The sequence below is a fragment of the Condylura cristata genome, unplaced genomic scaffold (assembly GCF_000260355.1).
Source record: "Condylura cristata isolate star-nosed mole 26May11 unplaced genomic scaffold, ConCri1.0 scaffold00004, whole genome shotgun sequence".
NCBI classification, from domain to species: Eukaryota; Metazoa; Chordata; class Mammalia; order Eulipotyphla; family Talpidae; genus Condylura; species Condylura cristata.
Genome location: NW_004567105.1, coordinates 24,659,887 through 24,677,997, shown reverse-complemented (window position 1 = coordinate 24,677,997; position 18,111 = coordinate 24,659,887). Strand labels below are relative to the sequence as shown.

General features: G+C 33.7%; 1 protein-coding gene across 1 annotated transcript in view; it reads left to right on the top strand.

Moving 5' to 3' along the window:
- PTPRQ (protein tyrosine phosphatase, receptor type, Q) overlaps positions 1–18,111 on the top strand; it is a 156,842-nt gene that overhangs the window by 25,026 nt on the left and 113,705 nt on the right. Inside the window, exons 10-17 of the mRNA XM_004675857.1 lie at positions 3,395–3,572; positions 4,949–5,110; positions 5,209–5,388; positions 5,984–6,091; positions 6,234–6,515; positions 12,076–12,258; positions 12,619–12,720; positions 15,659–15,779. Of these exons, the coding sequence (XP_004675914.1) occupies positions 3,395–3,572; positions 4,949–5,110; positions 5,209–5,388; positions 5,984–6,091; positions 6,234–6,515; positions 12,076–12,258; positions 12,619–12,720; positions 15,659–15,779 (1,316 nt within the window). The remainder of the gene's footprint in view (positions 1–3,394; positions 3,573–4,948; positions 5,111–5,208; positions 5,389–5,983; positions 6,092–6,233; positions 6,516–12,075; positions 12,259–12,618; positions 12,721–15,658; positions 15,780–18,111) is intronic.

Genomic DNA, 18,111 nt, shown 5'->3' with positions numbered 1-18,111 from the left:
CAGCAAATGTGAACTCTCTGTGTGTTAAGGAGATATAATATACATGAATATACACACCTTTGTGATTGGATTCCTAGAAGTTATCCTATCCTGGTGATGTCATATTCCCTAGAAGTTTCATTTTGCCATATGTTTTTTTGTTTTTGTTTTGCCAATTTGCTGTAAATTTTCTTCCTATTTTTTAAAATATATGAATCAGTAACTTAGAGAGTTGAACAACTATTACTGTTCCAGAAAGTAGTGATGTGACTTTATTTGATTTTATACAATATGTTAGGTCTCTAATTCTTCTGTTTATATTTAAGTCTGTATTTGCCATTGCTCTGTCAGTGACATAGGGAGATATGTGGAGGTATCCAACTGCTGCTGCAAACATGAGGCACAGAGAGTAGAGGGTTAGGGTCCATTCTTGATAGCAACCTGATATCTTCCCTCTCTGAGGTCCCAGATCTGAGATTCTGCCATCTGTTCACCTTCAGTGTATCTCACAAGGGCAGGATCATTCCCAGGGGACAAGGGAGAGGAACTGTGGTCAAGGATGCCTTTTCTGTTGCTCTCCATATCAGGGTCCTTCTGTCACCTCCTTACCAGGGTGCTGGCATATGAGGAATATTCCAGCTCCTCTGAATGGCCTTCACCTGAATAGAGAGTGTGTGTCTTCACATTGTCTGTGCTTTCATCTCCCAAAGGCCCCTGCTTGGACAGACTGCCACTAGTGTCACATGCTCAGACCACAGCCTCTGGGCATTTTTCTTCTCCCAACTCTTGTCCAATGAAACATGAATCTCTTGTGTCCCCTTTGATATAGTCTGTGTTGGTCTATGGGGTGCAACACATGCTTCATCGCACTTCAAGACATAGGATGTGTGTAGAGTCCCTCTAGCTACTTGTTACATGTCCCATTTGGAAGCCAGGAAAGGACCTACCTCCCTTTATCATCTTGGTGATGTCACCTTAATGGCTTCTTTAAAAAGGCAAAGTGTGAGAAATATTTATAACTTGGAGCATTTGTTAATTATTAGTAACATTTGGATCACTAGGAAGCTGGTATTCAAATAATTGCATTACCTACAGATCTTTCCAATGAACCCCAAAATGTAGGAGCAATTCAGCCAAATTACCCAGGTCTATTCTTATATTGAAATGGTAGATTGTCAACAGAAGTGCTTAGCTTAGTTAATTGATGGGATGCTATGGTTTGACTAGCAAGAATCTGTGTGACATGGAGTATAAAATATTGAGAAGTTTGATCCAAAGTCATAGTTCAGAGGGAATTTCTTTGTACATCCCTGTTGTACTTTGTATAGTGTTTTGTCAACAGTAGATTCTCAAAGGGTGGCTGATTGATAGTGGAAACAGCTGTGTAGTCTGGGCATAAACCATTGACTGGAATAGGAGAACATATCTGAGTTATGTGTTTGTGATTCATGCCCTTGTTGATATCCCTATGGAGGCAGAACTGAAATGAGCACAGGAAGATAGAAGACCTTTAACTTGTCCCATATAAGGTTCCTGTGCAGAATTATTTATAACAGAATTTTTAGAGTAGAGCTTATAGATGTCCTCCTGCTTTTGTCACAGTATTTTCCTTTCTAAAGATGTAAGAAGATTTAGTAATTTTGTTTACATATCACTTGGAAAACAGGATTTTCTTGATTCTCCCTACTTCTGTCTCAGAAAATTTGATATTTAAATGAACTCTCATTTTAGATAGTTAAATATGTTAATTGCTTTAAAATTTCTTTCCTTCCTGAGACTTGGTCCTGTGCATCTATTTTTTTTAAATGCTAAGTACTTTTTGTTGATAAGGAATAGAAAACCTATTTTTGACTTTAGAAATGAAAATAATCCAAAAATATAAGATAATTAAATGACTAAAATTTATAAGTAAATGAACTTATATTATAAATTAATTATATATTCTGAATGCATGAGAACATGGATAGAGTCTAATTCAAGTAATTTTACTTTAACAAGGAAGTTTTGGAAATAATTTTGCAGTAGAACTTGAGTAGGAATTAATCAAAACTAGAATAGTTCTTGAAATGCTTTTTGTTTTGAAACTATTTTATTTTTAAAAATTTCAAATAGATATAAATGTAGATAACAACTATAATGAGACCCCAAAAGTCCACCAACAGAAAATTCTGACATTCTTGTCCCAGATGTCTCCTGTGGTTGTGGCTACTACAGACATGTCTTAAAATAAGTCCCACATTTCACATTGCTTTCTACCTAAATGCCTCACTATGCCCAGCTCTCTCAAACACATTTACATGATCACTTATTCAATAATTCTATTCCCACAACTCACAAAATTATGACTATTCTTAGTATCATTTAATACCCAGACCATAGTCACATATCCTTGATTATCTTCGATGTCTACTTTGGTTAAGTAGGTTCTAGTTAGAAGCCAGAACTCAACAAGTGGTATTTATTGTTAAGTCTCAGCAATATTTTCACTGACTAATGTTTATCCCTATCGCTAAGATCAGCAATCCACATAAATTGCCTATTATTACTTAACCAAAAGAATCCCTTGTTGTTTTGTGTCAATTATGCTGTGTGGGGAAGTAAAAAAAAAAAAATCATCCTATTATCCCAACAAAACTTCAATTATATATACCTATGAATTGCTCTGAATGTTTTAACTTGGATATCTGCAACTTGGGTGAACTTGACATGTATGAAGTACGTTAGGGGATCCAGGAACACTCACAGTTACTTAAAATATTTTTTTAGGGTAGATCTGCCGTGAGCCCCTATTTGAAACCTATTGTGGTGCAATTTTGTTCATGCTGTAGCTTCACTCAGAGATAAACTCTTAATACTGACATATATGCAGCTGGAACACAGACTTCTCACACATCATGTACAATTAAGGACATACCGATAGTGTAACACACACACACACACACACACAAGCAAACAAGCAAAAAAAACCAAACAAACAAACAAAAAAACCCCAAAGTTAAAAAAAAAAAAAAAGCAACACTAAAAGCTTTTAATAAAGCAGTATACCTGAAACTTCTATTTGGGAGTTAGCTATAAAATATTTTTGTCCTGAAAATTTTCCTAAGAATGTCTAGTTTTACCATAAAGATATTAATTCAAATCAGAAACAAGTATCTCTTTCATCTTAGAATGGAATATTGATTTCTTAAGATATAGGAATCAATATCTTAGATCTTGATGTATTCAAATGATGCAGGATTTTGGTAACTGAGGATGAGAATATAAAGAGACAGTAGTCATAGGAATAAATTTATATTTTAAAAAAGCAGGAATTTCAAAGTTACTTTAAAAAAAAAAAACACATATAATTGAGGAAAGCCTTTCCTAAGCATCAGTGTTGCAATTGGTCTTTGCAAATAATTTTATTTAATTACAGTATATAAACAGCCTAATGAATCCAGAAGCTGTGAACTTAGAGTCAATGGTGGGGTTATTTGAGGGATCCGCTGAGATGTCATCCGACCTGTACTCTCTTGCTTCTGTTATATATAACAGTCATCCGCATTTTAACTTTCCTGCAAGGAATAGAGCTGAAGACCGACATTTAAATGTTGGTAGGTACAATTTTTTGCTTACTTTTTTGTGTTTTATGAAGTATAGTTAAGTCTCTAGTACTAGCTACGGAGACATGAACCCTAACTTAGAGTTCACCCATTTATTGATGGTTCATGGGCCGGAGTCAATTTTTTTTTTCTTTTTTAACTGTTGGATAACCTCATGCAACAAATGGAAATGCCACACAGGCAGGAGCTGGCCCCTCCTAACCCATTTGACCTTCCTCCTAGAGAAAGTAGCACCCTAGAGTCTCTGACCAAGCTGCATAGACAATCAGTTATTACAGTTGCCAAAGCAGGTGTGATGGGAAGGGATTAACATATCTTCAAATCATTTACAGGCCTCACACTCTCTGTAGCTTTTGACTAATAGGTTTTCAAATGTCACTAAAGGTAAATAGGTCAGAAAGTTACAACTCTAGTGCAGGGGGGATAAACAGGTGTAGGTGACCCCAATGATGTGGTGATGTCATTAGTGAATACACTTGCTCTTCAGGGTCAGTGGATCTTACTGTTTCTAAAAGAAGAATGTCATATATAGCAAATTGCAAATATTTGGCTAGATGACACAAATCTCAGTGAGCTCTTGGTTTTCCAAAGTGCTAACTGGGATTTTTTTTGTTGTTGACTTTTCTCTCTTGGAATTCATATCACACCAAATTTAAAATGTTATAGTATTTACAGAGACAGAATGGTAGAATTAGTCAAAAATGTCATATTACATTCAGTACACTTTTATTTACTAATACTTTTTTTGGGCAAAGAAGACTAAGAGTAACACTAGAAATAAAGAGGCCCACATTTAGGACACAAATGTTTCCTTAAATAATAAAATTTGGCCTACCTGATAATTGACTTGCTAGTAATATAAATTCTAAATTAAATTAAAATTTTAATTGATACAAAATAAAAAATCTAATGTACAAAATCCATATTTGTGTTATCTAAGTACACTTTTTTAATGTATTGTTTGGATTAATAAAGATACGATGAATTTTTAGTGCAAATAAAAATCCCCCTATTAAAAAAAAATTTCATTCTAGCAATGTTGTTATATTTCAATTTAATGTAATTGCCTTGTCTGTATTGCCATTCAAAATCATTAACCACTCTTTTAGAAAGTTATATTTTCTGAAAATATGTTCCAGGACTAACTATAACAAACTAGAAAAAATATGAGCATGAAGTAGTCATAGATATTTTTAGAGTATTTAGTATATGTATTAATAATTATATATTTGTATTCCCCTAAAAAATCCATGAACAGATTATTGAACTGTAAAATCAAGTTCAAGTTTTCACTGTTAAAGCAAATGTAATTTTTATTCTGAAGCAAAACACCATTTTTTCCCCCATTAAACACTCATTTCAACTAGGAACTACAAGGAATCAGTATATCACTGACATTGCAGCTGAACAGCTGTCTTACGTTATCAGGAAACTTGTACCTTTCACTGAGCACATGATTAGTGTATCTGCTTTCACCATCATGGGAGAAGGACCACCAACGGTTCTCAATGTTAGGACACATGAGCAAGGTGAGTCTGGATGCCCATGAAATAATTACCTGCATGCATTTCCTGAAAGTTGGAACTCATTTTATTCATTCATATTAATTGTTCATTCTTCTTTCAAGTGCCAAGCTCCATTCAAACTATAAATTATAAAAATATTAGTTCATCATCTATTTTGTTATATTGGGATCCTCCAGAATATCCTAATGGAAAAATAACTCATTATACAATTTATGCATTGGAACTGGATACAAACAGAGCCTTCCAGATGATGACCATAGAAAACAGTTTTCTCATAACAGGTAGAACAACTTTTTCCTTTTGCTACCTATTGTTGTAGAAAGTAGGCTTCTCTCTATGTTTTCTACAATGCAGGACACATGTTGCTTCATTTCAGATCTGCTGTGCTGCTGTGGGTATCATGAAAAGTACAAAATAGTGCAGGAATAAATGAAGTGTATTTTCCTTTAATTATATTTATCTGAAAATAAATAAAACATCAAGTTCATAAGTATTGTGGGCATATACTTCACCCAGAGCATTGTTTATCTGCTACATTGAAATAGTTCATTATTGACAATTTAGGAACTAGGTGAGAATATCAGCTGCAATGATTCAGTGGGGATGGTGTTTGTGTCAAATCAACGATACTCCTTTCAGAGTGCCAAAAAGTATTTTTCAGGCTCAGATTATGCAATAATATTTTAGGAAAGAAACAAAACATCATCAATATGGAAAAGCTCTCCGGCACAAGGAACTTTGGGACATTGGGATTCTGAGTCTGATTTAGAGAGTCAGTCTCCCAAATAAATTATTTTCATTCATCCTATGTTAAATGGCACTAAACCGAGATTATTATTTTAAAGAACTTAAACAAATTGACTGTTGTCCTTATAGGGTTAAAGAAATACACAAAATATAAAATGAGAGTGACAGCCTCAACCCATGTTGGTGAAAGTTCTCTGTCTGAAGAAAATGACATCTTTGTGAGAACTCCGGAAGATGGTAAGACTGTCAAGTGTAGTTTTAATAAAGAGCAACAAGTAGTGTTGCGTGATTATTGTCATCTACCTTGTGCTGCTTTTAGAGCCTGAGGCAATAAGCATGACAAAATACATGTATTTAAAATTTTGTTTTCTTCCTCCAGAACCAGAATCCCCACCACACGGTGTTGAAATAATTGATGTTACTGCATCTGAAATAAGTTTGAAGTGGTTACCACCAGAGAAACCCAATGGGATTATTATTGCTTATGAGGTGCTCTATAAAAATATAGAAGACTTATTTGTAAGGAATATTTCAACAACAAACATAACTTTAAGGGACTTGAGACCATATACCCTCTATAACATTTCTGTAAGGTCCTATACCAGAGTTGGTCATGGAAATCAGTTATCTTCTTTACTCTCTGTAAGGACTGCAGAGACAGGTAAGTTTTTATTTGTTTGTTTAGTATTGGAGAGTGATGAAGTAAACATGATCAACAGTTACTGGATTGCTTATATTCTGTGTTATCTGAAGCCCCTTGTTATTTGTGTGTGTGATCCAGGAATTTATTTGCACAAGGTAAAGCGTTTTGTCTGATAATCATTGTCGGTTGTGTTCATAATCATAGACTGGAGGCATCAATTTTAGGCCTATTCTTATTTCTTATTAAGGACTAAATGTAATTACTGCCTATCCCTACAAAAAAGAAATATTCACTAACTGTAGAATTTCTGTTCTACAAGTGGCCAAACATCAGCAATTCCACATGGTTCAGCCGGATGCTACTTGCAGGTCTTGTCCCTGACTTTGAGGGTTGGGACTCTTGTCAAGCAGCTTGCCCTTGAGCAAAAGAATTGTCCTCCAGAGACTGTTCATAGAAATTAATGAAGTGACATTACACAATGATGACCATAGGGACCATAGGGAATGGCAATAGTTATAATTGTGGCAATAAGAATAATGAATTGAGCATTTTCTTCTAATAATCAACAGTTATAGTGAAATCAAATTGATATTAAACTATAGGTTTCATTACTTTTATAGCTATTGTAATTTGCCATACCTAGTTTTATTTTAACTGGATCAAGAAAAAAGCACAAACATATTATAAACACCTGTAAAGTGCACAGACTGCTATTTTTCACAAAAGTTGCCCTTTTCTTTCTAGAATAAAACACTAAGACATTATTATCTTCATTGCCTAATGAAAAACTGGATTTATCATTTCGACAAATACTTATAATGTGTAAAGCCCTACAGGGAATATAGTGACATAGAAGAAAATAAATTGCCATCCTCCTAAAGTTATTATTAATTGTTAGGTGTTTAATTGAATAAATTCACCTGGCTGATAAATAACAAAGTGGAGTTGGAACCCAAACCCATCAGATTATATAACTCCTTCCCTTCACAAAAGCAGGCTATTTTGGAAGCCATAATAAAATTGGTAAATTGAAAATACATCTGATATCTTTCTGTTCATCATTGCTGTGATACTTGCTGTGTGGACTTTGTACAGGAAAGTAAAAGCTTTTAAAAATCCTGTTGTGTTTTTAAACAATCATCATATTCATGAATACTTATTAAATGCTTCAATATTTAAGACACCAAGCATCAAGAACACCTTATTTAATGATTATCAATAAATATTTTTAAAAATATTTATTTACGCATACAGAACTGGGGTACAGACCAGAGATGCAGGGATGGTGAGAGGAATTCACTAGAGACAAAGTGGGTAACAGAGCAGGCTGACTGATGAGGGAGCAGTGGGCGGGTCAGGAGAGGTCTGCTGCACCATGTGAGGATTGAACTCATGCTGAAGTGGCTTTAACTTCTTAGTGCTGTGCTTTAACCCACTGCACCACAACGGAGGGCCCTCATAAATCTTTTTAAATTTATGGATTATTACATACATGTAAACTTTTAAGGAGTACTGAAGAAGGGTAATTTTCATTTGCATTTGTATTTTCTGTGGTAGGAACTTAATTTTAGGATTCTAAGGCAGGGCCAATAAACCTTAAGTGAATATAAGAATTTAACTTGAAATGTGATTTAAAATGAGAACTTTAGTTGGGAACATAAGACTTTTATGATGTTTGGGGAAATGTCAGGGATAATCTGATTGCTCTGAGGATGGGTAGCACACAGGCTTCTTCAGAAAGAAGAAAGAAAAGATCAGTATGTGGCAAATTGAAGCAATAAACACAAGTACTTCACTCTCAAACCCAAGGGTTTGGGGGATGATGGGAGAAAAACAAATGACTTTTACCCAAGAGTACTCAGATGCAATATGCTCAGCAGGTCCCAGATTTCACTGAGCATAAGAAAACATCCAGAGTAACTGAAGATTTTTCTCAGTGGAGAAAACTAGTTTCTTAAACAGTCTTAAGAAACTAGAGAGGGTTGGGGTGTTTGGAAAGGGATAGCAGGGGTCTTATATAAGGGAAGTCTTATATAAGGCATCATAATATAGATTCATAACCCAAAGGACACAAAAGCATTAATTAAAAAAGATACCTGCACTCCTGTGTTTACTGCAGCACTATTTACAATAGTAAAGATATGAAAACAATCTAAATGCTACAAACATGATCGGATCAAGTATATGTAGATATAGATACATACACACACACACACACACACACACATACACATGGAATACTACTCAGCAATCAAGAGTGACAAACTCATGCACAACAATGTGGATGGAGCTGAAAGGGATAATGTTCAGTATAATAGGGCAGAAGGAAAAGAAAAATATCAGATGGTGTCACTTATAGGATGACTATAGGGAAACCAAACAAAGGGTCAGAAAAAAAAAATAAAGAGACAACACTTTTAGGCAATGATCGATTTGAAGCTTAAAGCAGGCAGAAGGAGGAAAAGGGATCAACATAAGGATGGAAGGAGCACAAGAGCCCATCGTGATGGTTCACAGGGGATGTGGAAATGGGATATTTATGGGACTATACCTGTGGGGAGAAACCAAATACTGTACAGCAATGAACAATAATGTAAGAAAATAAAAAACAGCAAAAACAAATATAGGCATATTAAGTACTAGAAAATATAGTCATATTATAGATGTATATACATAAAATATAGCTATAATCTTTCCACATATTTAGAAATATTAACATACTTTGGTTGACTTTTTTTAGAAAATCTGCCTTAAATACACAATATTTCAAAATAAGTAGCAGCTGGAAACAGTGAACTGCATCCAAAGTTTCTGAAATTTATTTCTCTTTTTTACTGAATGTATTAGCATTTTTTATATTCATTGTTTTATACTCATTTTTTATATTCATTTTTTATATTCATTTTATTATTCATAATTAAAAGTTCAACTCTTTATTTTGAAAGGAGAGAATGTTATGATAGGACTATATCATAGCAATGATGTTTGCATTTTTAGTTTATATAATATTGCCCCCAAATTAGTCATTGTTAGTGTTTTACGTTAAAGTCAATTTTGAACCACTATCTTGTACCTGTGGTTTTTCATCTGCAAATCTTTTTCTGCCAAAAGTGCTTTCTTTGTAGTTTAATTTACTGAGGATATATTGATGATTGCTGAATGGGTTTGTATTTTTATTTATTTATTTTTTCTGAATATGGAATTCCAGTTATTTTTTAACTGATGTCAGTTGTCACTCCTAAGTAAAAATCTGTCTTTCTGTGCTGCTAAGATTTCTTCTTTGGTATTCTATACTCTCACAATGATCTGATAAATTTAAAATTTCTAATTTTTTTTCTACCTGGAATTTATTGGGATTACTTGACTACAAATTTGATATCTTTTCAAATAATTTTGACAATTATCAGCCTTTTATTTACATAAAATATTTTTTCTCATTTCCCTATCAGTGTAGTCTCTCGTTTAATTGCTATTTTATATTTTTCATGTTTTCTTTCTCTGAGTTACATTTTTGAGAATTTCTTAATACCATTCTACTTAAGAAATTCTGTCTCTAAATCTTTTATATAAGAATTCTAATTTATATTCGCTTGCATTTCTGTCTAGAGGGACTTACATCTTCAAATCTGCTTTATTTTTTATATTTTTAATCATCTAAAGAAATCTTTGCTCATATTTTCAAACCTATTTGATATCTTGAAATATATTGACACTTATCTTTTTTATTCTTTAATAATAAAATTATCTAAAGGCTTTCAGATAAAGCTGAAAGCTAGTAGTAGAATGAGGCATATTACTATATATGAAGCTGGAACCCTAAAAGAATACAATTTCAACCAGTTCTGAATAATTCTAAGTGTAATAATTTTAATTCTAATGTGTGAATAGTTCTGATGTGTGATATGTGTGTGTGTGTGTGTGTGAGAGAGAGAGAGAGAGAGAGAGGGGAAGACAGAGACAGAATTGTACCTTTTTTTGTTTGCTTTTTCACTGGTGCCTAATTTTGCTTGTGAGTTTAGTGATTTTTATCAGTGAGCTTATATTCCTTGAAACTTTATGGGAAATTTATGTGGCCCAAGTTGAAGTTTACTTTTTTCAGAGAGAATTTATATTTGCTTCTGCTAGTTGCTTTGAGAAATAGCAGCTCAGGGCTGCAGATTTATATTAATTTAAATTCTGAAGCAGAGTTTTCTTCAAGCTATACCAGTAGCATGGATTTAGATCACATATGCCTATAAGGATAGGTTTGAAGCTTCAAAATCTCATAATTTGTCTTTTCCAACTTTTCATTCAAAGGAGTGGATGAAAAATAGAATTTATCGACTTACTCCCCACTCTCTTAGAGTGAGCACTTGATACCACTCCTGCTGAAGTCTGTGCTTCTGCAAAAGAATTCAAAATGCACATTAGAATTATTCAAAACTGGTTGAAATTGTATCCTTTTAGGGCTCTAGTCCCATATACAAGAATATACCTCATTCTACTACCAGCTTTCAGTTTTATCTGGAACTGTGTAAAACTATAAATACAGAAACTCGAAGTTATCAGGACTGACCAGTGCCTTTCAAAGCAAAGCTGCCTTTCACACTAGTTTCCTCCCCAGAATTCCTGTTTAAACTTTGATTAATTAAAAATATATATTTTTTGCCATCTCAGATTTCTAACTTGTCAGTGCTGCAATTCCTTAAAAAAAAAGTAATTTTGTGTAGCTTTAATATATTTTAAAAATATTTATGAATTTATGGATAGATACAAAATTGGAGCACAGGCCAGAGGTGGTGAGAGGACCCCTCCCCCGGAGACAGAATGGGGCACAGAACAGGCAGACCAGTGAAATACACTGCTGAGGAGAGCAGCAAGCGAGACAGGAAAGGTCCGCTGGCCACGTGGGTCACCTCCGGGAAGGGGGATCAAACTGCCAAGTGGCTGCGGCAATGCTGAGCCTGCTGTGCCACCAGGAAAGGCCCAAGTTTTAATATTTTTAATTTAGATAGTCATTCAGTTTAAGATGTATGTTTTCATAGTATGCAGAAGTGTTTGAATGTATGTACACAGTACACAGTCATTTTGTGACTATTACATTTAATATGTGAAAACATTAGCAGTTCCAAAAAAATTTATGTTTTCTGTATTGATGCCTTAGGACATGTTCTTGCCAGGTCATAATATGGAGCTGTAGTAAGGAAAAGTACCTTGCCTTGTGGTAAACCAAAATGAATCTATTAAGCTTTTATATATTATTGTTTTTATTAATGAATTTTTAAGTTTCTTTTACTCTTCTTTCTTGAAACTGCATTTTTTTGCAATTGTAAGGCAGTTTCAAATACTATAGTCTCAATTTTTTTTTCATAAAAATGTCCTAAGTATTATCTGTAGAATCCCTGTACAGGTTTACTTTTGATATTACAGACTTACGCAGTTGTTAAGAGGTGTAGTTTACCATTTAGGGTTTGTATTACATTCACACTGTAATGAATGCTTGTGGGTGTGTGTATGTATTTGGTAAAAACTTCAGCAGAATAGATTTTTTTTAGGATGGACTTGTTTTATGTATTTATATTTTTCTTTTTTTCCTCAGTGCCTGGTAGTGCACCAGAAAATATTACTTACAAAAATATTTCTTCTGGAGAGGTTATGCTATCATTCCTTCCTCCAAGCAATCCCAATGGGATCATACAAAAATATACAATTTATCTCAAGAACAGTAATGGAAGTGAAGAAAGAACTATAAATACAACCTCTTTGACCCTAAACATTAAAGGTAAAAGAAATATTGAATATTTGCATTTATATTGAGTGTATATTTATATTGAGATTGACAAACTATCTTGTCATAAAAGTGAAGTATGATTAGTTCTACACATATATGACAATTCTGCCAGTTTGGTTAAGTAAGCTAGGAGTTTATTGCAGGTCACATGAAAGAACATACTCCATCAACCCTTTCTTAACATCACCTTGTATCATTTTTTCTTCATTATACCATTACTGTTCAAAGAACTATATGGTCATTGAGTTTTTACTTTTGGAAGACTATTAAGAATGCTTTCATAGTTTGCTTCTTGCATATTATTAAATACAATTTTTTAAGTTTCAGCTTACCTATTTTATTTCAATTTAGGACTGAAGAAATATACCCACTATATGATTGAGGTATCTGCCAGTACAGGCAAAGGCGAAGGTGTTCGGAGTGTACCTCTAAGTATCTTGACTGAGGAAGATGGTAAATATTATAGTGGATACTGAGATACTTTGAATGCATCACATTTCAAAAACATATGTATAACATACAAGAAGCTTTTAGACTATAAGGTCAATTCCTGGTTACCAGAAAGGGAAGAGAAAAGGATGGATAAATTAGGTAAAAGGGGACAATTGTGTGGCAAAATGCAGACCTGAACTTTTCATGATGAACATTTTTTAAAAAGATTATTTTTGCATAGAAGAACAGGGGAGTAGGCAAGGATACAGGCGTGGGGTAAGAAGATTCATCAGAGACTGAGTGGGGAGCAGGACAGAATCTACTGAAATCTACTATTGAGGGAAGCAGTGGGCAGAGCAGGACAGGTCTGCTACATCCTATGTGAGTTAGTTCCCTGGCCGGGGATCAAACTCAGGCTGTAGCAGTGACATTGCTGAGACTTAACCTCTATACCACCAGGGAGACCCTGTTAGTGGTGAACTCAGTTATTACCTCTACTTACTATACTCATTTGTCCGTTAAACTACCTTTCCAGATTTTCAGCTTTTCATCAGGTATTTTTATTCTTTTAAAGTGAAAATTAATAAATAAACCCTTCCTAATGGGACAGTGGTTAATGGCTAGAGATTAACCCTATCTTAGATGCTCCCTAAATCAAGTTTATTAAATAATGTTTACTTTGGCTATAGTGACCACACTTTATGTCTAAACTAATGAATTAATCCTGATATTAAGAATTTAAGGCATTCTATAAAGAGCATATATTTGATCAAACAGAACTTTTTAACCACTCTGGTCAATAGTATCAAATTATTTAAACTGCTGAAAATACATAAACTTGGTAAACTTTCCTCTAAAAATTTATCAAGTCATTGATATAACTGCTGAAGAGCAGTGTGAGGGCTAGAGATACTAATGAGAAAATTACAGAAAATTAAAAATGAGTAAAAACCTCAGAAATTTTTTATTTGTCTCTAGAAGCTATTGGACCTCATGGGAGAGATCTAAATTTGACAAGAGAGTTGACAGGTAGTTTTATAATTTTAATTCACAATATAAGTGTTCCACCAAATAATTCACCAACACAGAAGAGGAACTTTAATTATTCTGAGGCATTAGAGAAGATTTAGCTGAGAGAGTTATATCCAAGCTGCAACCTGAAGGAAAATAAAAGATGAGCAGAGAGGGAAAGCAGAGATAGGAAGGATCAGGCCGGCCTGAGGGAAGAAGAGGGACATGAAGAACTTTCTCATCTATTCTCACTCTCTGTCATGATAAATTGAACCAATTGCAAAAGATATAACTTCTATTTATTCTAATTTTCCAAAGTTCATTTTTTAAACTTTTTGTTAGAATACAAAGGTCAAAATGATTAAACCTTACTCTGCTATAGTAAATAAGCACTATTAAACTCAATAGGCGTATTTTACAATAAACAATTTATATTAAAAAAGAAAATACCTAAGGACATACTGAAGATTAAATACCTGATAGTCCACATAAATATTTTAAAGCATATTGCAGCATAGAAATGTTTAGTTACAATATATGATATTCTAAGTCAGTGCTATTTTTGATTGATTTTTTCCCCAATAATAAACAAAAGTTGACTTTTGCTAAGCTGTTAGGAAAACTAGGCTTTTGTTGAGACAAATTAGAGTTCGCAGAAGTAATTCATATCTTGAGGAAACACATCTCCAAATGATATATGGGCTTGTGATAATTAATATTTCATATTTTATTGCCAGTGAGATTACCAAATGGACATATAAATACAGCTACCATCAATTATTCCAAGAATTCATCTCACTGACCTGTCTGCTTAATAAGCTTTTTTTTGAACAATTATGTAATCTAAGTGATGAAAACATACGCATAAGCCTGTGTACATGGAAAGGTATAGCTGAGATTATTCAAAAAATAAAGAAAAATAAAGAAATTAACTTAATCATTTTCTTGAAGTTATTAGAAAACTTGATCTGCGTATGTACAAGTTTATAAATCAAATTTTCAGTGTTCTGAACTAATTCTCTGAATATCTTTTAGCTATATATAAGCTCACTTTTCTTGTACATGAAAAAAATTCATCTAACATATAACAATGTAAGTCTTTATAATTTGTAATATTATAGGCAAACATGTTTATTAATATTCCAAGACATCATTGTATGCATGTATAGCAATTGAGAGATGTCATACTAATTATTTTACCTAAATGGAACTATAAACTCAGATAGTTTATTTTTTAAATGTTTCCTTAACTTAGTGCTTGTTCATTGCAGTATGACTAAAGTACTTGAATACTAACATTACCACGGCTAAATTAGAAATAGACCTTAAAGCTGTTTGTTTACCTATTTTGTGCTCCATTGTTGTGATTGTTGTGTTGTTTTTTTTTTTTGTTTGTTTGTTTTGTTTTGTTTTGGTAAGCCATCAGTTTGGAGAACCAGAACACAAATTTTATATTACTTTACAGCTTAATGACACAACTGAAATTGAGGAATATATTTTGAGTTGTGAGGTTATTCATTTTCACTACTCTTCTAGTGATTTATATTTACCAATTTCCCAGTTATAGGATTTAAGAATTTTCCCACCTTTATAATGGTAGGGAATTCACTTACTGTGTATTGTATAATTCACCCCAATAATTGTATTCCTATTAGAGAATGATAATGCCCCACATTGTACTTGAACAGTAAGTGGCACAATGACATAGCCCTGGTCCTTTCTTTCTCATGAAGTACTTTTTCCATTGAATCACAGAAACAGATGTTCTAACACCACCATGCAAAATCTTTCATCATCTCATTTTGAAAGTAAACAGTTTCCCATGTGCATAAAGTGGTTGTATCTAATTCATTTACAAGAAAGTACATACATTTTTTTTGCCTCTCCATTTTAAGTTTACTTATATGTGTTTAATATTATACACTAATCCTATATCCTAACTTTTCAGCTCCTGATTCTCCCCCACAAGATTTCTCTGTAAAACAGTTGTCTGGTGTCACAGTGAAGTTGTCATGGCAACCACCACGAGAGCCAAATGGAATTATCCTCTATTACACAGTTTATGTCTGGTAAAAATTTTTTTCTTTGTTGGAAATAGTTCTGAGAACAAGTATTAATATGTAACATAATAGGAATGTAGTTTTTTATTTCAGAATGTGATGCTACATTAGGAACCTGATTGTTAATAGGCTAGTTAGTATACTTTTATTAAGAAACATTTTTCCCATATTATGTAAAGGTCTAACAACAGTCACCTAATATAAATTTCGTAATTAAAACAAAAATATGTACTATGCTACATCATAATTAAAGTTCTGCTCTAAAAAGTCATTGAGCAATTCTTATATGAATAACAGCACATAATTTTAAACTCTCCCACAGTTTATACAAGTATTCTCTGTCACTGCTTTTTTATTCTTTTGAGTAGAACAACTTAGCTAAAATTTAACTGAGCTATTTCTTCAGAAATATGTTACTTAAGATCAATTTTTCATTGAACTGTATGCAGTATATTTATTCTTTTCCTGATCATCTTTTCTCTGAATACCTATGTATGTGTCATTTGTGAATAAGGCCAAATCCTTAGTAACATCTCATGTCAAATAACAACATAGCTATATTGCTTCATGAAAATTCAATAGACAGAAACCCCTACTTTGTTCTAATATAAATCTTCTTAAAAGAATTCACCAGTTATGAAATATACTTTCTAGGGAGTTTTGAATATTTTAAGCCAGAAAACACAATTATACAGTACTTAATAAAACAGATATTTCTTGCTTTTATATTTGAAGGTTCAGTGTTGAATAATATTAAACAATTATATGATTATAATGATTTAAAGCAATCTACTATTCTCTTTCCTAAATTAAGATTGTCTTCCCAGTTTCTAATGTTTTATATATTTCTCTTATGGACTACATTTCCTGTCCTCTTCATTGCTAGTCCTTTTGCTTACTCATAGCAAAATTAAGTGACATGAGTTGTTAGTGGGAAGAGAAGTGGTGGGAAGCAGGAAGTTATTTCTCTCTACTTATTCATTTATCTTTTATCTTTTCATTCATATATTCATTAATATCAATAAAGTGCCTATATATCTATAATAAGGCACACATAAGACCCCTGATATCAAGGAGCTTAGATTCTAACAATAATATTCTATAACGTAACCAAACAAATCAGGAAGTCAGCGGGGAGAAGACTGACAGCTTTTTCTCGGGAAGTCCCCTCTGAAGTGGCATTGAGTGGTGATTTGAGTAACAAGAAGGAGTCTGCACATCAAGACCTGTTGGAGGAAGGAACAACAACTTCATAGGCTCTGAGGGGAAACACTTGTCATTTTTTAAGACCAGGGAGGAGGTCAATGTCGATAGGGATTAGAGAAACAGAGAGTAATACTTGGAGGGCAGCAGACAGACAAAGGTCAAAAGTCACGCGATAGTGAGGATTTGGTTTTCATCTCAGTGGAAGTTAGTGGAGAATTTCAAACACTTTGGTTATTTTATTAAGAATGAATTGTAGGGGCAAAATGTTAGCAGGGATTCTAGAAGTGGTGTTTTAGTAGTATGGTAATGGAAAAGAGTGGGTAGTTTGAAGCACATTTAAGAGAGCTGATGAGATTTAGTGATAGATTGGCTAAGGTAATTAAAAAAGAAAAAGCGAGATGAAATGATGACTTCTAGATTTTTTAATCAAGTGTGATTATCACCATTTTATCGAATTAAAAAAATAGATTGGGCCCTCACTGGTGGCACAGAGGGTTAAACACAGCACTAAGAAGCTAAAGCCACTTACATGAGTTTAATCCCAGCTCTGGAGGTGATCCACATGGCGCTCTAGACCTCTCCTAACCCATTCGCTGCTCCTCTCAGCAGTGTACTTCGTCAGTCAGCCTGTTCTGCTCCCCACTCTGTCTCTGGTGAATCTTCTCACCACCCCTGTACCTCTAGCCTGTACCCCAGTTCAGTATGCATAAATAAATAAATCTTAAAAAAATAGATTTAGAAAGTTAATGAAAATTAGAGTGAAGATTTTTCTGGTTGGGGCTTCCTATCCCTTAGTTGTGGGAACAACCTATTTGTGGTGATCCTTTTTCTCTACCTAGAAACTCAGGTACTTTCATCACAGTTTGTAGCTCCTTAGAAACAGGCAAGGGGCATTCTCAGGGGTCTGTTTGCCTGGTTCTCTTCTGTGTATGAACTGTTACAGAAAAAATGAGTCACCTACTCTAGCAACTTAGCTTTGACTCTAGTTCTATATATTTTTTAAGGCTTTTTTAAAGATTTATTTATTTATTCATACAGAACTGGGGTACAGGCCAGAGATGCGGAGGGTGAGAGGATTCACCAGGGACAGAGCGGGGTACAGAACAGGCAGATGGACGAAGTACACTGCTGAGGG